Source organism: Bemisia tabaci, chromosome 3 (genome assembly GCF_918797505.1).
Source record: "Bemisia tabaci chromosome 3, PGI_BMITA_v3".
Taxonomy (NCBI): Eukaryota; Metazoa; Arthropoda; class Insecta; order Hemiptera; family Aleyrodidae; genus Bemisia; species Bemisia tabaci.
The window spans coordinates 9,320,340-9,341,920 of NC_092795.1; the positions used below are offsets into that span (position 1 = coordinate 9,320,340).

The following is a 21,581-nucleotide window of genomic DNA, read 5'->3' on the forward strand; positions in this document are numbered from 1 at the left end:
TCCCCTCCCTTAGATAGTCAATTCATTTTTTTAATTGAGCGACGGACATCAAAGTAAAATTGAAGATTTTTTTTAGAAGGTCTAAAATAGAAAGTTGATGTCCCGCCATTTATAAAGAGAGAGGAAGTGGCTTTAGTGATGAGATCAGGTAATAGGCAGAGCAAATTTTGAGAAAAGGTACAATAATTTTAAAGTCACACTACGCAATTCGTTGGAGCACCCTGAGGATGCTGACATTAAAGAAAATACGCCGAAATAGGGACGAATTAATGATGTTCACATCCCCCCCTCCCCCCTTCTTCCACAGACCGTGTCACGGCCCACGGTACCCACGCCCAAACGCCGCTCTTATCACTACTGCAGAAGCGCGATACAAATATCATTACATGTAAAGGATGACATTGAATTGTTCGAGAGGGAATAGCTATATTTGCACATGAAATTTCAAGAACTGAATTAGATCTTTATCAACGAACGATCAGAAAAAGTAAGGAATGGATTAGATGCTATCACTGGTGTGGCATGGGCTTCAGCATGTATTCACGCTGGCGGATTTGATAATGGGAATGGAGTGGTAGTCAAAACACCTCCCAAAATCATATGCTCTTTACGTCCTGAATAAAAAATGTTAGACGACTAGTATCTGTCTTTTATCAATTTCATGCCGTCAAAATGTGTTAGAAAGTATATCTAAAGGATCAGTAATACTTGATACCACTCTTAAACACTGAAAGTGACATTTACCTCTATGAGTAGGGTTGAGGTTTTGACTAACGCAATTTAACGCATGTCAGCTGACCATCCTTGTGATATCAGCTGAAAGTTGGGTGAGGTGCTGTTTTGGCTCTGGTAAGTTGTCAATTTCTTTTTTAAAATTTTATATTTTAAGAGATTTTTTGTTCCCTCGGGAAACCTTGACACATTATTTTCAATCTATTACTTCGTTTTCAAACATTGATCCTATCGCGAAAACAGCAAAGTTCCTTCTCAAGTGGTTTTTCATGGGTGGAAGTCAGTCATGAACAACCAGCGATTTGAACCCACTCTAAATATCACTTAGCTCTTTTTCGACCCCACTTTTCTACTTTCATTCTAGAAGAATTGAAAATATTGTTCTATATCTTTAATTCTATCAAAAATTATACATACTTCCTGTTGGAAACCTCCATCAGATCTCCGTCTATTCAATGGGTGTAACTTAACCTGTTAACAAAATGCAGGCTGTCTCTCTTCAATCTCTATAATGAATCCTTCTAATTGCGATTCGCAGCGATGAGGATTATGATCACTTACCTATCATATTGCTCAAGCTACATCAATCATCCATCGCACCACTGCGTCCTAAAAATGAGCCACATTTTCCATGTTTTGAATGCTCCGGTTTGCCAAAGCCACTGCCTATCTACTATCAGTAATCCTATGTCATTTTCCCCAACTTGCACGAATCATCTATAGTTATTTGTACTCCTTCACAGTCATCAATCTTGTCGTTAAGCGTCCAGTCCTTCTCTACTCTCGATTATTTCATTTACCGAACATTCATACATTAAGTAATTAGGCCATTGGACGTCAATTGTTTGGCATTTGACGGGCATCTCTCTAGTTCCATGAGGACTGTCCCTCTTATTTTGATCTAAGAGTGTCAGAGCTTATACACTTTCCTTAAGATTTTGTTTCTGGTGTGGATGGCAGGAATCATCTCATTCTCTAACTAACAATTCTCAGTACGATTTGTAAACATTTTGAGACCCACCCAGCTTGAAACTTAGCCCATCGCACCATTTGAAAATTAGTGTAGAAATCATGTGACATAGGTCGATTTCAGTCCGTGTTTCAACAGAATTAAATCAAGTTTTTCACAACTTACTCTAAACTTTGTATCAGTGCAGCACAAGTATCGTTATTTTTGCTATCACTATAATGAAACAGAAATAGGAAAAATAACCCAGATTTCTCCCTGAAGATATCTTTCGAAAATGTTACTGATAAAATATCGGAACAGAACCAAATTAGTTGCGTGTCATTCTGCCCTACTGATTGTGTTGTCTGTGAAAGAAGGGATAACAGAGATCTTTGGAAAATAAGACCCTTTTAGAAGGCAGCAATATTTAGGAGGGCAGCAAACTAGCTGCAGTTTCTGTTGTTTCTTAGAAATGAAAAGGTCATGCAACTGAGTCACATGCTTATGCATACTTAACGCAAAGTAACACTCAGACCATTCCTCTTATATTTATCTTTAGTCATCATGAACTGCCCATGAGAAGTTACCAGTAGCGTGGCGTGAACGATCGATTATCGATATCTCGTCATTTGAAGCTATGGTAAAGAATCGATTACTAAGGTGTTCGCTGCCAACACCCTAATAATCAATCTTTTTTCATAGGTTTGAGCGGCGTATCAATCGATAAATCGCAAAGTACGCCACGCCACTGGAAGTTATCCCTCGAAGGTTTCAATAATTTATTAACTTCTACGAATGCTTGCAGATGAACCTCAAATGTTGGTGAAGCAGATGCTTCTTACAAAGCTGGAGGAGTTGATTCAACAGTCGCACTCATCAATTTTTAATTTTCTATTTTTCAGAATACTTTATATCAATTAGTCAAAATGTCAAATTTAGCAAAAATCCGCGATGAAGAACGAGAGAGCAAATTCGGCTACGTTTTTGCAGTTTCTGGACCTGGTAAGTTTCTCCCTCTTAGTTTTCTCTTTGCTCTTCTTTCCTTTTATGAGAATTTCCCTCAGCATTTTTGCACAATGTTTTCAAAGAAAATTCTTGAACGGTAAAAAAATCGTAAAGAATTTCATGCCATAACATTGAATAGTTTCACCTCTGAAAAGTATGTGTGTCAGAAAAATAGCGCAATTGCAAACCAAGACATGCTTTTTCATAGTTTTACCATTGGAATGCATCTGTACAATCATAAGTTGAGAAAATATTCAATAAATTGATTTTGAATCAGGTCAAAAAGGACTTTTTCTCACCTGTGTCCCTTTTTATTGTTGGTTTTCTAGTCCTTAATATATTCGCAAGTAACAAACAAAATGCTAGGAGACTCAGAAGCTTGTTGCCCTAGTGGCTCAAGCATAGATGTTTCTTATGCAGGTGATCGATTTAGTTCTTCCTGTAGGTATAGGCACTTTTTTTTAATTCTCTCTTAGTGAGGGAAAAGGATTTTCTAGAATATTCAGTAATACAAGTTCGGCCAGTTGTAAGGAATAATTATCTATAAAAAATTTAAAATTACATGAATGAAGTCTCTGGTTAGTCGGCTGTGTTATCAAGGTTTAATGATATGTTTTGTCTTCTTTCAGTCGTCACGGCAGAAAAAATGTCTGGATCTGCTATGTACGAGCTTGTTCGTGTCGGCTATTTCGAGCTGGTCGGTGAGATCATTCGTCTTGAAGGAGACATGGCCACCATCCAGGTATAACTTACTTCATGCACTGATAGATAATTTCATTTGTCGAACTTTTTTATGGACATGTTTCCACTTAGTGGAGAAATTTCACCAAATATTATGAAATATGACAGCTTTAGGATGGAATGTTGTACTGCTAGCCATAGCTGCTGTTTGCATCCGTGATACGTACAAGACATTAGTTTCATTCTTGACCTGCAGGTAGAGTTCTTATTGCATTGCAGTATGATGAAAACAAGCCGTCATAAAGAACGCTTGCGACTACCATTTGATGTATGGAAAAATCATTCAAAAATGTTCATTATGGTTAACTTGTCAGGAAAGGTGTTAATGCTTTACGCGGTGTCGAAGCGGATCTTTTTGAAATTGCGTTTAGCAATTTATCCTACCTAGTCTCAATTTTAATTAGGCTGCATCTACATAAAGATTTCAGTCACAGTCTTTGCCAACCCATGTGAACATTTCAAGTCTTTTTTCACCTTTGAAATAATTTATTACTTCCGAAAATGGTTGTTTTATGTCATTGAGATACAATTTTTTGTGAAGATTATGATTCTGGTTTACAAGGAAACATATTAGGTTAAGTTGAAATGCTCCAAGCATTTGTGTTGATTTGTTTTTTTTTCCATCCATGCCAGTTGTTGTGAAGCCCTCATTATCTTAATCAGAAATGTTGATGAGGTGTAGCCTAGAACTTCTGCTCAATACTCTCTAAGCCTAATGTGTTCCAGTATGACTTTGAAATCTGCCAAGCAGTGTAAATTTGCATCTGAGTCTTTCAAGCAATGTATCAATACATCTCATCTGTCGGTTTTTTGGCAGACCTCTGACAAAACTGAGCTGACATAAGTAATTCGTTTTCTAATTTGTATTGCGTCCTTTTGGCACTGAATCAATTTTTTTTTTAACTCTTAGGTGTACGAGGAAACCTCTGGTGTAACAGTTGGAGACCCTGTCCTGCGTACTGGCAAACCGCTCTCTGTTGAACTGGGTCCTGGTATTCTCGGAAGTATTTTTGATGGTATCCAGCGACCTTTGAAGGACATCAATGAAATAAACCAGAGTATCTATATTCCAAAAGGTGTAAACATTCCAGCTTTAAGCAAATCGCATGCATGGGAATTCAACCCCCTGAATATCAAAGTAAGTCCTAGTTTTCATGAAGAATATGCATCAGTCAATTAATACAACCAGCTGAGAAATTTGACTCCGAGCTAATATTGCAATTGAATGTTTTACAAAATAATGCGTTCAAGTACCTACAACATTGTTGAGTAACTCTGTAACAATAGGGAACTTAAAGTTTATGAGGATACTTGTCTGCTCTTCTCCTGTCCAATTGCAGTCAACCAGTCGAAAAATGGGTCATTCGTTTGATTCATGCTTGAATTGCATTGTATAAGAAGCCACGTGAGTCAGATAGTCTATACCAAAGTGTACAAAAACTAGTTTATCAGAAAGGCATCAGAGAATTAGGGTATTTCCAAAGTGATTGTTCCGAAAACCTACCAACACAACTGGTTGGCACAATGTCATTTCAATTGTTGGATAGTGGACAAAACTAACCAATGTTCAGATAATTAGGGTATTTCCAAAGTGATTGTTCCGAAAACCTACCAACACAACTGGTTGGCACAATGTCATTTCAATTGTTGGATAGTGGACAAAACTAACCAATGTTCAGATAATGCCAAACGTTTTGATTCAATTTTCAACATGAAATGTGAGAGAAGTAAAATTATTGCCTCTCCAAAATACATCTGTGCGTTTTAGCAGTACAATGCAAAGGCAGCTTTACTTCCTAGATTACCTAGATTCTTCTTCAGAAAAATTAGACTCCACGGAGGAACACACCCTTTTGAACACATCTGATTTTGCATGATCTAAGACAAACTACAGTCATTTTTTTTCCCCTCTTTTTTTTGGTGTGTGCAAGTACCCTTGTTTATTAAATATAATCCTGTGGAAAAGCATCGAGTTAGTCCTAGAATATCAAGAAGTTCAACAATAAAAGTATGCTTGACCCCACTAGAAAGGTCAAGTCATTCCAATTGAAAGTTGGGTTTAGTGAACGGTTGTTTTTTTACCTCTGATAATCTCATTCTTCCCATTTCTTTTTCAGATCGGAAGTCACATCACTGGTGGAGACTTGTACGGTATTGTATTTGAAAATACTCTGGTGAAGCATAAATTGATGCTCCCACCTAAAGCCAAAGGTACTGTCACGTACATTGCACCCCCTGGAAACTACAAAGTAGACGTAAGTATCTTCTCAAGTTACAAAATTGATTTTGTAATGGCCGTTTTTGTGCTCAAAAAAACTCTCTCTGATAAAACCAGACTGTGCAGTCTGTAGGTATCTTTGATCGTAAAATTTTGGATGCTAAGAAATGTCAAATCTGTGAACATGTTCATTGCTGTATTGTTAAAGGTAACTGGGTAGTTACACACTAAAGTCATAGTTGGAAAAATTGCGATAATCTATTCTAATATTGAGAAAAATGGGCTCCTTGATCAGGGTTGCCACAGTCAAGGAAAAGCAGGAAATGTCACTCGGGGAATTTTAAAAAGTCGAGGAAAACCTGGAAATTTTAGGGAAAATGTCAAAAAAGTCAGGAAATAATTGTTAATATACCTCTATCAGCTTTCTATTTTAGATTTGACGTTTAGAAGAACAAATTTTGCCTGGAAACTGTTTCAGATTGTGTCTCTTTCACCATATGGCGTATCTTCAATTGTCAGACAATTTCACTCAAATGTGTTACAAATCAGGGAGTTTCATTTTCTAAATTTTGTGGCAACCCTGTTGATTATCCTTTTGAGGTATCTACTTTCCCTGCATTGTGACTTCCAACAGATCTGAGCTATAACAGCTTATCATATCTACCATTTTTAATCACTTTCAGGATATCGTGCTTGAAACTGAATTTGATGGTGAGCAGTCAAAGTACACTATGCTCCAAATTTGGCCCGTCAGACAGCCGCGCCCTGTCACTGAAAAGTTACCTGCCAACCACCCCCTTCTTACTGGCCAGCGAGTTTTGGACTCACTATTTCCGTAAGTGACAATTTTTTTCCTTCTCTGGGACATTCTTCGACCATTTTTTAACTGCCTTTCGTAGAGATTTGACGGATTCAAAATGCACAAATTGATCAACAAACAGCAAAAATGGTTTTCTTAGTTTTATCATGTTCCTTACTTGTGTATTTTTGCATACTAGCTTTGAAACGTCTTTTCATTAGGGTATACAATTACAAAGAAGAATGTTAAAGTGTTGCGGCTGTAAACTTTTATCACTGGAAAAAGTTATAATGTCGATGCCAACTCCTGGTTGTGTTCACTTTGTGCACTTCATGATTGGTTTTGTAGTAGAATTACAGATACTGCTCTCACTACACAACAGCAGGATGAAAACAGCCTTGGAAAAAACCAGTCAGTATAACCGCTTTTGTCTCTTCAGCGGGTCGATACCACTTTGATATTTTCCACATTATTGCTCCACCTAAAAACAGGCAATCCCCTCTTTTTTCCATCGCTTCCTATTAGAATTTTTTTTTTGTTTACAGTTGTGTTCTTGGAGGTACCACTGCTATTCCTGGTGCTTTTGGTTGTGGTAAAACTGTCATCTCGCAATCTTTATCCAAATATTCCAATTCAGATGTCATCGTTTACGTAGGTTGCGGAGAGCGTGGTAATGAAATGTCTGAGGTAAGCTTGATTTTTGCTCATCTTTCTTTTTCATGTTGCTTGAACTTGCAGACAAGATTATTTAAAATATTGTCTTAGCTGCATCAGGAAAATAAATTTTCTCGTAATATGTAGCAAACTATTAACATATCGAGGTTATGAAAGTGTAGAATGCTACTCCTCTACCCCTCTCAGCTGAAGGCAGATGAGGCAACATGGCCAAGCATAAAATGACTTCAAATATGATGGAAGCTTGTATAATCATATTAATGTATGAATACAAATGAGAAAAACGAGAAAAATATGTATGAATAAATGAAAAGATGGTTCCTAAGTTTCCCATGTTAAGATTGATGAAACACGTAATGGTCTACCGCTAGCCATAGCCCCAATAATTTGATGAAAATGGATGATGGCAGATAAGAGTAAAAAGTTGCAATAATCGTTAAAGGAGGCGATAAAGCAAGGAAGCACTAATTAAATTAATTGAGAAGCGCTAAACTTAAAAACCCCAGCTTCCTTTACTTATTTCTTTATCGGTATATTATTTTAGGAGGAGGGCCTTCAGTGGTGATAGTAGGACTGCGCTATCAGTTCACCAGTTGTATTTTGTCAGTCACGCTACCACCATCAAAGAAGGAGGGGGATGACTCCACGAAATGATGTATAGATAAAGTAATAAATAAGGAAAGTTTGAATTTTTTATGTAACATGTGAAACGTTGCCTATATTTTCTACAATATCACATATCAGTGGGTAAAAGCATCTCAGCAGACTCTCAATGAACATTTCTAGAAAAGTGAACTTACTTACCCTACCCTTTGAGTATGCTTTGTTGAGGCTCTACATAAATACAAAAATTCGCTGGTCGTATCTTATCTGTCATATCTATTTTCTAGGTATTGAGAGATTTCCCTGAACTCACAGTTGAAATTGATGGGGTCACTGAATCTATCATGAAACGTACAGCACTGGTAGCCAACACCTCCAACATGCCTGTCGCTGCTCGAGAAGCCTCCATCTACACAGGTAAGTCTAAGTCTTGAGACCAACTCTACCGCTATGTTTTGGATATTTTTCTGTGGTGCCATGAGACCTTGGAAGTAAACTTGCCTATTTTTCTCTCTGATTTTGTATAAATTATCCTGCTACTTCGCAGCTTTGCTGCAGTACTATATTTAATGCACTCTAATTAAAGGTGACTGAAGTGACAGTTTCCTCCAAACCAATACTCATATCAAACTGAAAATGTGCTCGACTTACTCGGAGTAATGGTAATTTCCGCATTATTCTAGTTCTTCAAATTTTGTTACTACCCTAAACAGTCGCATCCATTAAATCTTAATATTTTCACTCTTGATAAGAAAACTAACCAGTTGAAAAACAAGATTTCTCTCACACGAAAATTTGAATCTTTGCTACTTGTGATCAGTCCATGAGGCTGTATTATTTGAGCACCAACTTCAGATCCAGAACCTCAGTCCTAGCTGTTGTCAGTAGTGCCCATTTGTTTTAATTAATTTTCTGAAAGCACTGACTGAGTTCAGCTCCCACTAACGGTTAAAAATGTATTGCACTTAAAATGAGGAAGGAAATTGATTTTGAAGTTGCTTATAGCGGGATCTATTTGGAACGATATTTTTGGCGGTCTGTTATGATGTAGCCACTTGGCCGATTATTGAAAGTTTGAAGCAAGTAGCCCGATTAGACATCGAAATGCAATATATTTCATGGTTAAGATAGTGTCGTTTGTTGTCTTGTCAGCCCAACGTAGTCTCAATAATCGGACCGCAGGTGAGGCTGTCTGTATTTGCTGATTGGATGAAGCCCAGCCAAGGACACAACTGAACTGTGTCATTACAACTGCGGGCCTCTGGGTGATCAGATTTTAATTAGCTTTTCCTCTCATGAGCGCTTCTTGTTAAACTTCTAATACATTTTTGGGTTTTTCTCTTGAAATTCCTCCTTCAGAACAATTGTCAGATCAAGACCAATCCACACAGGTCAGTCATTTCCGAGGACGAGTATTGGTACTCTACTGCGCAGTGACGTAGTATTGAGTGCCTGCAATGTATTTCATATGGGAGCACCCATTGTGACGTAGCATTAAGTGCTGCAAGTTAGGGCCGGGCGGGGGAGTGGATTTCAAAAAAGCTGCGCAGTGACTGACCTGTATGGAGTGGTCTTGCGTCAGATACTCTGCAGAAATGTTATGCCACTGATCCAGTGTTGCAATTTCATAAAATTTCCCTTTCTCAAAATTATTTATGAATTTTGTTTGTTTGTAAAGGTATCACACTATCTGAGTACTTCCGAGACATGGGCTACAACGTTTCCATGATGGCTGACTCTACCTCTCGTTGGGCTGAAGCCTTGAGAGAAATTTCGGGTCGTTTGGCTGAAATGCCTGCTGACAGGTATGTCTTATTTTGACCGCCCCGTAGCTTTGAATTTTTTTTAACATTTAAGAAACATTTCTGTTCCACCATCAGTTCTTGCTGACATTAAAACTCACAGGATTCTTTGTATACAAAGTTCTTCATTACACTAAGTAACTTAAACTGTCAAGAATTTTTTTCCCCCTCTCAAGTCCCCTCCAAGTCCAAGTTGACTATTATGTAATGAAGAGACTTGCAAGCGCACTGTAAGACATGTCACATCATGTGATTGAAAGACATAGTATCAAGCTTCGCTCAAAGTTTCAACTACTTACTAGAACCATCAAAAGCAGATTCAAACCACCTAACTTAGAGCAACCTTCATTTTTCAACATTCCTCATGTAACAACAGTCCAGTCAAGGGTTGAAACTACTTTAAATGGATAAAAGTGCGAGAGTTAGTACTTCTGAGATTCATAAGTCATACAAATTTTCTCTGAATTCTATGCCTAATTTTAACTATTTTTAAATGTTGCGTAGTGTTGACCCTTCTCTAACTTGTGGGAATTCATTAAATGGGTGGAAATTTTAAAACTCATTTTTCTGATTGGAAAGAATACTAAGCGTTAATGAATTTACAATTTTAACTTATGAAGTAATAATACCGCACTGCTTCTAAACATCAGCTTGAACAAGATGGTAGTATTAATATGCTGAACTGCTGACAATCAAAAAGTATCGTTTTAATTTAAAATTCTGCTACACAAGCTTTGATCCTTAGACCTAAATCTCTTCATGAAGCTTTTTTTTTGAGGCAATAAACCTCCTTCAACATCATGTCTCAATTATGTCCCAAGACTTTAGTATTTTATGTTAATTAATTGGGTTTTTTTCGTTTACAGTGGTTATCCTGCGTACCTGGGTGCCCGTCTTGCTTCATTCTACGAAAGAGCGGGTCGAGTCAAATGTCTAGGAAACCCAGACCGTGAAGGTTCTGTGAGTATTGTCGGTGCCGTATCTCCTCCTGGTGGAGACTTCTCAGACCCTGTCACATCTGCCACTCTTGGTATTGTCCAAGTCTTTTGGGGGTTGGACAAGAAACTAGCCCAACGTAAACATTTCCCCTCCATCAACTGGCTTATCTCATACAGGTGAGTATCTCAATACCATCAAATTGAAAATATCTTCATGAAAGATTTTCCGGTTTGGAGTGGGGTATTGTAATGAAAAAAAGCCAAAACGCGCCTGACTTTGAGGTTATCAGGTCTTTGCCATTCAATTCACTGCGTTTGACAAATAGTATGCTGTAAAAGCCTAGAAATAGTCTTTACGAAGCAGCATACATATTTAAATGGACCACTTGACACAGTACAAATTTAAGTATTCTGATAAATGCAAAGAGAATTACTGTTGTTAACTCCTAATTAAGATATTAACGTTTTCATTCAGCTTTGGTTTCGAAAAATTTGAATTGCCAGCAAGCAAGGAAAACGAGAAATAACAAGAATCAAATTGCACACTATAACAGATTTGGCAGGCTTCTTAACCGAACAGTGTCCTTTTCCCGCCCTTGATAGTTCAAAGCGTTAACAATGTGCAATAGCTGAGCTGAAGCGCCAAGATATAGGCCATATTTTCATACCCCTGAGACTGTAATGGTGACGCTTAGTGTGCGATATAATTCAAGTAGATTAAAGTTTTTTTTTTTTGTTTTTTTTTAGCAGCAAGTTGGAATTTATTCATCAAAAAATGTTAATACATATCTCAGTGTGATGGAAGTGAACATGGTGAATATTTTATCTAGAGCGTAATCGTTGCTTTCTCTGTCTGCTCTACATTTTCATTTCTGCGATATTTTTCAGTAAATACACAAGAGCTTTGGATGACTTCTACGATAAAAACTTCCCTGAATTCGTTGCCTTGAGATCAAAAGTCAAAGAGATCCTGCAGGAAGAAGAGGACTTGTCAGAAATCGTACAACTAGTTGGTAAAGCATCTTTAGCGGAATCAGATAAAATTACCTTAGAAGTTGCCAAGCTTCTAAAGGATGATTTCCTCCAACAGAACAGGTAAGCTGCCGTTCTAGATTCTCTGCACTAACAATAAGTCATTAGCTTAGTGTGGGATTTTTTCGATGGTTTTTATAAATGATAAAATTCTAAGAGAGAGTATATTCTGAATTCTATATTTCTTCCAGGAAAACTTAGCAATGCTTGCAGATTGTGATCACAGTGGTTAGTAAAGTCTTTGAAATAAATTGATAAATTGGCAATTTTGCTGCCTCTATCATGGAGGCTCATGGGTCACATAACTTACTACATAAGCTGTAATTTTTCGTAACTTAAAACTGCCTTTTTTTAATCTTGATTCTGGGAATACTTGGGTTTTACTACTTCTCTTTTCAAAAACTGAAGCAAATCTTGCATTTTTTTTCTTTCTTTTCGAGCATCCTCAAAACCTGCGTCCTGCCTGCGGGCACCCATGGTAATGTATACAGAGATTACTGTTTAATATTAATTTTGATTGTTTCTCTTTTGTTCAGCTACTCACCCTACGACAGATTCTGTCCTTTCTACAAAACTGTCGGTATGCTGAGAAATATGATCGCTTTCTATGACATGTCACGGCACGCTGTCGAATCAACTGCACAGAGCGAGAACAAAATCTCGTGGTCTGTCATCAAAGACAGTATGGGTAACATTCTGTATCAACTGTCTTCCATGAAATTCAAGGTTAGTGTGAATATGCATCCTCAATTATGTGGATTTTTTGGGAGTTTCAAGTTCTGTGAACTTATTCATGGACGATACTAAAGATTTAACAGATCAATTTTGCATCCTTAAAACATTTGATAAATCATGGTTCAGCTAGTACACCAGAAAAATAGCCCTTATTGATACTCCTTTTTTACAAGTCCAGTTTTACTTTTGCGATATTCAAGAGCTCAACAATTCTTTGTGCTCTTATGAACACACCGACCGTAAAATGCCTGCAGACACTGGTCAGCAGGATTTTGCAGCTCAAAAATTTTCAATCACTTCTTGTTTTTTTAATCGCTCTTACAAATCTTCTTCAAGTAGCCTTAGCACTAAAATACAGAAACTTGCCGCATGGTGACTGTTTTAATTGAAACTTCACATGGTTTAAAGGGATAACGGTAGGTAATTGACAAGCCCAATTTGCTGGGATATCCGTAAAACCCTCATATCATCCTTACTTTTTATTTTAGTCGATACAATGCACCCAACTCATAATTTTGCAAAATCAATTGAATAGTCAAGAAATGTAGAGGGATTGAATTTAAATTCTCATTTCAGTAGACATTTTGAGACCTCAAAGAAACATTTCTTTTGATAAAAAATAAAAACGGAATCTTTTTCTTGTTTTATCATTTACTATTTAAACAGTATGTAAGACCGCAAACTTTTCCTGTAGATATCTCTGAAAAATTTAAGTAGTGCCAAAAACTAGTGACAAAACCTGATCAAGTAATAACCCTAATTTTTTTCCCCCTCTCTAGGATCCCGTAAAAGATGGAGAGCAGAAAATCAAAGCAGACTTCGACCAGCTACACGAGGACATTCAGCAAGCGTTCAGAAACCTTGAGGACTAAGTTGTACATTGCTAATTGTTTCCAAGAAACTGTTGTTATTGTTAAAATCTATTTTCTTGTAATTTTAACGCAATATTTTACCAATCCCTTTTTTTTTATTCTTTAGGAAACATTTTTTTCCATTCCGGAGCCCTTCTCTGTCAAAGCTTTAACGAGACATGCAGGAAGTGTGAAAGCAAGTAGAGTTTACATCCAGCAATGGCATTTGTATCATAGGCTGCACTTCTAGTGCAACCTCTAGTGGCTGGACCAAAGTTAAATGAAAATATTTGAAGCTTTATTCTTCTCTCATGAGTTTGGATTCAACTTAAAGGGCAATTTTAGTTAATGGAGCTGTATCCGACGAATAGTTGAGATAAATCAATGGTTTTCCGCCGTAGGAATTTCACTTTCTGAGTAAAAGAGCCTATCATTTCAAATGTATACGAATGCCATCATTAATTCTCCAATAAAAGGAAGGAGTATTTTTTATTTTATTTCGCAACTTGTTATCTCAGTTGAGTAGTTGTAATCTTTTGCATCATTGCGAGTGTACACTCGTAAGCATTTATTCGTCCAAGAAGCGTGAACTTAATCAGAGGAAACTGAGATAATGAAAACTCACCCTCAGTTAGATTATGTTCTCCAATTTTTATTAGTTACTCTAAAGCGCCTCTTAAACTTTTAAGTGAGCCAAATAACATAACTCAAAGTTCTACAGAAATCATCACTCTCTTCATGCTGATCAGTGAAAATTTGTTTTCTTTCCTTTCACTCACTGTGGTGTTGTTTGTCAAGTATCAGTTAAAAGTGAATTTTCCATGCTCTTCAAGACTAACCACTATTTTCCCTTCCACGTTCGGATAAGTGTCCATTTGTTCTTGCCTTTGCTGCAAATTTCAAGAGTGATTGATTAACATGCAGTACGATCATGTAGCCAGCTTTTGGAAGGAAATCTTAATGTTCAAGTGCAGCAATCGATATCGTGCAAACTGTACATTTTTATGACCCAGTATTTCTAGCAAGATTTCTTTCCAATGTCTACAGCTGAAAGAACTTATGTATAGAACAAAGAACATCGGTAATTTGAATCCTCCTTTCTGGCATTGCTATCGTAAACCCTAACAACCATCAGTTTTTTAAGACCTTTTAAGCTTCGATGATAGCATAGTAGATAAATGATGGTATCATGATAGTGTGTCGTTTGAGTGTCTGCAGAATGTAACTTGCAGAAGGTCTTCGATCAATTGAAGGGCTCAATCAGACTTGCTGAAAACCTTTCTTAATCAGATTTATCTTTTCCATCAAATTCATTTTATTCATCCCATCCCATCATTAAAATTACGACTATAATTCACTCTCATCGTCCTATTATCTGTCTTCATTCTTGTCATTGCACTCACAATGAAATCAGTATAATTTTGATTAGTTTTATTTGTTATGATTTACGTTTTATTTTTGTAAGAAAATCTGCATTTCGCCCATTTTTAATGGATTTTTTTTTTTTCGAGTTAACCTAACATTTGCCAACTGGCTAGAGCTGTTCAAACTCTCATATACCGTGGGTATAGAAATCCCAATGTTTTAACTGATTGGTCTTGAACTTTCAAATTTCCATTGAACGTGCCCTTTGAAGATGCATTTTCCAGAAGCCAGAAAATAGAAACTTTTGATAATCAAACTTATTATGGTTACCAACCAGGAACTATTACTAAAGTGCCTTTCCTATAGGGATCAAAAGTCAGCTGATGGAAGAAGAAAGGAAAACCTTATTCAAGAATGTTTTTTTGCTAACATTCAAGGCCTAATATTCAGTTTTTACATCCATCATTTTTTTGAATTTTATGGGAACTATATTTTCCATCTATGTTGGTAAGGGAATGCTCTTCCAATAACAGTATATTCTGTGTGAATTTTAAAGAAGAATATAAAAATCTACCTTTTTCTTTTCGAGGCACTTTTCCAACTTTCAAACCAGCTCACAAGGTTGTCCACTGCTTGAACAAGATCTAATGTACGCTAGCCTAATCTCTCTAATTTTTCCTGAAGTCTTGAATATAACCCCGTTTAATGTTTTCCCAAAAATTTCATCATCAAAATCTCCATCAGTTTTGAATTCAAGGAGAGTATTGGGATTTTTGTACTCACGTTACTCAAGGAACAGCATTGTTACTTCTAGTATTATTATTTATCTGTTAATGTAATGGTTGTTTATTCCCTTATCATTGAACGAAATGTTTCGAAGGACTCGGTTGAAGTGCTACTTGTTTTGTAGTTGATAAACTTCATAAGTCTGAAAAGGGAGTTTTGGTATAGCAAAATCATCAAAGCACGCAAAATCTGCCACAATTGCATGAAAAAACACTCCTTAGCCTCGGGAAACATGTGTACCTAAAGTCTACTTTCAGTATTTTGAAGTGTTAGGGAGGGTGAGAGCATCTATTTTCAGGGTGTGTATAGGTCATGAAAATCAGGAACTGTCAGGGGATTTCATCAGGTTATGGAAAATTCAGGAAATCCTGTGGAAAAGATTGAAAATTTGAAAAATCTGGTAACTTATTATGTTGAACGACATCAGCGCTGTCCACGCAATCAGAGTCTTTTCTGGTTCAAGGTTTACTGCTTTGAGTTACACTCTCAATAGTGAATACACAGACGAATGATTTTCAATGGAGACTTGCAATTTTAGTTGATTGAATGATGAACACCTGAAGAAGAAAGGTTCACATGTGTCTGTCATTTGCAGCAGAATTAACTTCGACAATTTTTCATTTCTAGTTCTATGTGTGTAAAATTTTCAATGTGAAAAGTCTTTGATTATTTTGGTCAGGCACAATCCGGAAAAGTCAAGACAAATTTTCCTGCTGAGTCTGTTGACACTCTGATTTTGTAGATGAATGTATCAGTCCTCAAGTTGAATATATCAGGTTAAAGTGAAGGTTTTCTTTCTAGAAACAGTGCATGCGAATTATGATCAGAGAAATGGACTTGAAGGTAGATCAAAAGTTGAGATCTTTAAACAAACGAAGTCCAGCTAGAGAACGTTACACCTTCCTAATGAAAAACCTACTTTCCAGTCGATGTAGAAGTCCTAAGACGTAAGTTTTTTTGACTTGAGTCAGTTTTTGTTTGTAAATATGGCACCTTTAGCCCTTAGTGCCACGTACTAAAGATGAAAATTGTAATCCTTTATGGGTTGAACTTACTTTTACTTGTTATATCTTGTTTTACATGATTCATACGCATTCCAATTTTCATTATTTTCATGTAACTATTTAGAATTTTTTTTCCTCCCTTTTTTTGTGTTGTATAATGCTTGTATTATAGTATAATGAACGTATTTTAAATTTATGTCACTCTGTAGTGCTCCGTTATAGTTTCATGATTTTGGTGCCACTAAGTTTCCAACCCGTATCTCTTTGCAAAAAGTGCTAACAATGAGCTCTATGAAAAGGGAATGTCTTGTTGCTAGTATTATTTGGTGTTTTCTCATGTTTTGCAAATTATCGAGGTGCGTAAATGTGATATCCCGATTAGCTTGTGATCTTTTTGCTAAGCCGTGCCGTTGAAATTTTAGCTCCATCAAACTTTTTCAACAATTTTATGAGAAGATTGAAGAATCGTATGTTTCTTGTGTCTTAAAACAGACATTTCCCTCCGCATCGTCTAATAAACCTCAGCATCTCACTGATTTTTAAATGTGACGCATGATATTTGTTGTAGCAGAGGTTTCTTTTTATTGGAAATAAAACATTTTCTTGATTGCTCGTTGAATCGCGAATCAATTTTTTTAAAATATATCATCGCTTGATCCTTAATTCAAATTTTTATCGTGATTCTGCATCATGCAGTTTCTCAGACAAGTGTCCAATTTATAAATTGGCTATAGCTAGCAGAAAATCGAACAATTTAACTGCTTCAAATAAGTTGATTTCAAAAGTATAACCTGCATTACTTGATTAGATGAATCATAAAACTAGACAATTTTTAAGTACAGCTTTTGTACCGCACAGAGAAAATAAATATTCTCTGAATAGTATAACTTAGGTGCTTGAAGCATTCCGAACAAACAACTTTTTCTGAGTGTTGTCTTTCATGACTCAAATTTGTTCATGTTTTGAAATAAGAGTAGCTTCTCTCGTCAGTTTGAAACACTGAGCAATTTGACCTTCAAGAGTGAAGGGAAAAAAACTAAATGCGCAGAAGTAAACAATTTAGAAAAAATATGCACTCTTATCTAAGTGATTTAAATTAGGTTTTTTCTACCTAAGTCCGAGTTCTGCTAGGAATTTATCCATCTATTCCCTCATTATAGTTTTGAGATACTTATGAAGGTTACGGAATTTTTGTATCTGATAGAATTCCTCTTGTTCCATCGTTAATAGGCGATTTTCGTTATTTTTGTATCAGTTTAGGATTAATTTTCGTTAAACCTTGTTTTCAAGTAGCTGTTGATACATTTTAATTGTTTATTTAGCCCTAGGGTAAACATAATAAAACTGTACAGTTATCACCTTGACAATATACACGTAATTAAGGTATCAAATTTTTCAAAGATTCCCTCAGCACCTTACCTTTTCAGGCTCATTTTCGGTCAAAATCAAATTTCTTGAAGTTATTTTAGACGCTCGAAGCCATAAGTAATTATCATGCATTGATGGAGACGTGTAGGCTTAATAAGCCGAATCACCCAACTCTTCAGCATTGGTGAGGTAGGCTACCATGCCAAACAAATCTTGTTTTTTTCCTCTTTTTTCCTTTTTTTTTTGGTCAATTTGCTTCGCGCCTTTAATCAGAAAATTGTTTTGAAACCAAAAATGAATCGTAACCTTTTATTCAGAAAAAGGAAGCAGCTTAGCAGTGGTTTCACATTAAAATGCTGGAAATATTTCGCATGAAAAAGAATGCAATCCCAATTTTCGATAGTCATTTCAGGGACTCCTGTAGTATACACTCTGACAGTGAAAAAACTCTCGCTATGCTTTCGAGATTCTTATCCCGATTTTTGAAGGTTTTCACGATCTTAAGATCGTGAAAACCTCACAATGTAGGGTTTTTAAAAAAAATTCAGATTTTTAATAATTTTATCATCTTTGCAGCTTTTTGCCGGAACAATTCAATGGTGAAAATTTAAAAAAAAAAAAAAAAAAAAAAAAAAAAAAAAAAAAAAAAAAAAAAAAGTCTTACAACTGCAACGAATCAGTGTCTTCTCTGTTATTTGAAATTTTCATAGAATATTGAACGTGAAATGAAGAAAAATTCTAAGAGATATTCTAAGTTTCGCTTTGAAGAAATGAAGTGTGACAAAAAATATGTAGCAACGCAAATTGAGATATATTTTTCGACGCTCATGATTTAAATGCTGTCCAATCAACTTGCTCTTGAATACCAACAATTAAACCTATTATCACATTACATATTGCGGAACTTGTCATTTCATAATGGAAGTACCAGTATATCAGTGATTTCACGGTTTTGATTTTTCTATACTGCCTCTTTCCTCCATCAATCATGTAAATTTATTCCCCCCTAACCTTTTATCACTAAGATGTTTCTCTATCATAAGAGTTGGTTTGTAACTGTATTTTTGATAGTCTAAATTATTTTAAAAATGCTAAATTGAGTTTTATTTTAAAGTTGTTAAGTATCTATTTACTGTTCATTATAAATATACACTGAATGAAGTCTTAAAGACTTGTCTCCAATACCATTGGTTCTCCTTTCACTAATTAAAAGGTTGATGGTGGAACTGCAGACGTGTAATTCAGTTTGTGGCGTTGCAGATTTTCCATCATACTTCATTTTCTCCATGGAAGAGTACTCAACGTCATTTCTTGATAACATCAGTAATTTTTCCTCTCAATTTGAAGAATATTCGATGAATATTTCAAGCCATGATGTTGGTCAAGTCTCCTTTTAAAAAACAAAATAGGAGTGGGTATTTTACAACACTGCATCCGAAGCATACATTTTTGCAATTTCACCATCAACTTGCAGAAGCAGAAGTGGCCACTAATTAACGTGCTAACAATGTACTGAAAAACTGCACATCAGCCAATTTTGAGACAATCGTTTCAGACAACTGCATGAGTTTGTTGCAATCTGTAAGAGCTGTCCGTCGGCAATCAGACACATTTTATTGCAGTTCATTTCGTCCACAACTTATTTTTCCTCAAAGATGAAAATCGCAAAAAAAGTATTTCTCCTCTTCTAAAATATACAAATATCATTGATAATACTTGAAAAACTATCAAAATCACTGTATTTAAATACAGACAACTTTGAACTGACTCGGAACTGCATATGAAAAAAGTCTTGGGCATCTTAGGGCTCCTTCATACTCAAAAAACCAACACTGAGCTGAGCCGGGAGAAAAAATTGAAGTCAGGTTTTTTGCAAATAAGAACAATTTTATTTGTATGCTTGACACAGGGAAAAATAATAAGTAAGAAACTTTCCCAAAATAAATTATTTTTTTACAAATTTCACATTGCTAAAAAGATGAAATAATTTAAACATTACAACTTAACAGGAGGTAATATGCTAAACATATAAATAGTTTACAAACAAGGTATAATTTTACTAAAAGAGAGTCCATGAACAATGATAAAATCGACTCCAAGATACCAACGTCGATACTTTCTACTTGAGCTGGATCAAACAGACTTTGAGCCAATGTTCAGTTGAGTATCTAGGAGTTAGACAATGACAGTCTTAACTCTAGAAAAACGAACTGATTCCTGGACTTTAAAATACAGAACTTAAAATCAATGATTGTGTAAACAGGGTTGAAGTAAGAGATAAATTAATATAGGGGAGAGGTACAGGAAAAATAAAAGTTAAAACCTTGACACTTCATCTGGAGTGTTCATAACCACATGGAAAATCAATGATTTGGGTAAAAAAATGAACAGGGCCTGAGTTACCATCGAAGAGTTACTAAATACGAATACAAGCAAAAATGTTCATGACATCAAAATCGAATTAATGGGAGATGGCGAAAGAAATGTTAGTCTTGTTCAAGAGCAAAAAGCAAATAGGAGCAGGGGGGCAAACAGGGTCTTTGAATAAAAACAGTTGCCTCCCTGGACAACTTTCTGGCTGAGTCAAAGATAAAAAGAAAAATTAGATCAGAGGATTTTCACTCCTAAGCAAAGGGTGTTGAAATGAAAGCGAACCAAGGAAAAAGGTAATTCCATTTAGAACATTAAAAAACGTCTGAAAAAGTAAGCTTCTGAGGTAACTCAGAACGTAAAACGTAATAAATAAATAAATATAGTCGACTCGTTTTATGTTGCAGAAAAACCCTAATTAGGAAAAGAAAATTGGCTTCTCATTACACTAATAGAGTAAAAAGAGAAAGAAATTTATCACACATTACCAGTCGACTTAATTTTATGGATTTTCATAACCTTCCGGCCTGCACATCACAAGCACCATTCATGCTTGGACGCTAAGTCCCCAAACATTTCAATACTGTTATAATTTTTTCTTTAAAAATTTAATGCATACTTCCATGAAAATTTCAGAGATTAAACTTGATGACAAAAGAATTGTGAAGTGACTCTGTTCGTTAGTTTTACTATAAAAAATTGGATGAATTTGAGGAGTTTGGCGAGATAGTAACTAAGCACAAATGACCCTTGTGATACTTTGGCCAGAAGATAAGGATCAACTACATCATGATATATATATAGGTTGAATAGAAATAACAGAATGGATGAATGAACTCAAATGAAGAGAGCCACCAAAACGTAGGGAGAAATAACGAGAATACAAGTAAAATTCATGAAGTAAAGGGGGAGACGAGACAAGTAAAATTCACCCATTTAATGGTATGCCCTTTCTACACAAGGCATGTGCTAGAGTAAATACCTCGAGATGGCAACATTCCTGAAATCATGGTTGGTTTTAGAAATCATTGCGCTTTCGATTCTGACAGATTCAATGGTATCCTCGAAAGGAAACATTCCAATAATACCGACAATATCTCTTGGAATAAAAGTGAAGGGCAATGATTAATTGAAGTTCAGTGGTAGGAGAAAAGCTGTCACTTAGCTGTTCAAATATTTACGACATTATTTTTTTCGATGATTAAAAATGGATAGAGTTGAGCCAAAAGAAACTTCTCACACATTAGCTCAAGTTCCTTTGCTTTTGTTCTTTTTTTATGTCAGGCCCATTCAAAGCCATTTTGACTTGTGAATGTTTTTCTGATAATTTTATACTGAAAATAATTGGCCTTCTTTGATCAGAATCAGGATAATTTTTTCGACCAATATTAGGCGATATAATGTCTTAAAACTTCCTGCCCCAAGATAATAAAATATATTCTGGCAAAATTTCCCGGCAGAATGTTCTGTAGCTTTCAGATAAAAAAAAGAAAAAACACAAGACAAAACATGAAAAGAAATTGGGCAAAATGCAGTTTTGCTGGTTCTTATGATGGGCCATTAGACAAGAATAGAGACATGAATTTTGGTTTATTCCCTTTAGGAGGA

The 21,581-nt window shown here is 35.8% G+C and overlaps 1 protein-coding gene across 1 annotated transcript; it reads left to right on the top strand.

Moving 5' to 3' along the window:
- The first annotated feature begins 703 nt into the window (after nt 1-703).
- On the top strand, nt 704-16,854 carry LOC109030986 (V-type proton ATPase catalytic subunit A). Its single transcript, XM_019042245.2, has 13 exons — nt 704-849; nt 2,584-2,683; nt 3,316-3,428; nt 4,338-4,565; nt 5,545-5,682; nt 6,329-6,480; nt 6,990-7,131; nt 8,010-8,139; nt 9,401-9,527; nt 10,391-10,639; nt 11,351-11,557; nt 12,031-12,220; nt 13,009-16,854. The coding sequence occupies exons 2-13, from the start codon at nt 2,608-2,610 to the stop codon at nt 13,099-13,101; spliced, it is 1,845 nt and encodes a 614-aa protein (XP_018897790.1). The 5' UTR covers nt 704-849; nt 2,584-2,607; the 3' UTR covers nt 13,102-16,854.
- The last annotated feature ends 4,727 nt before the right edge of the window (nt 16,855-21,581 follow it).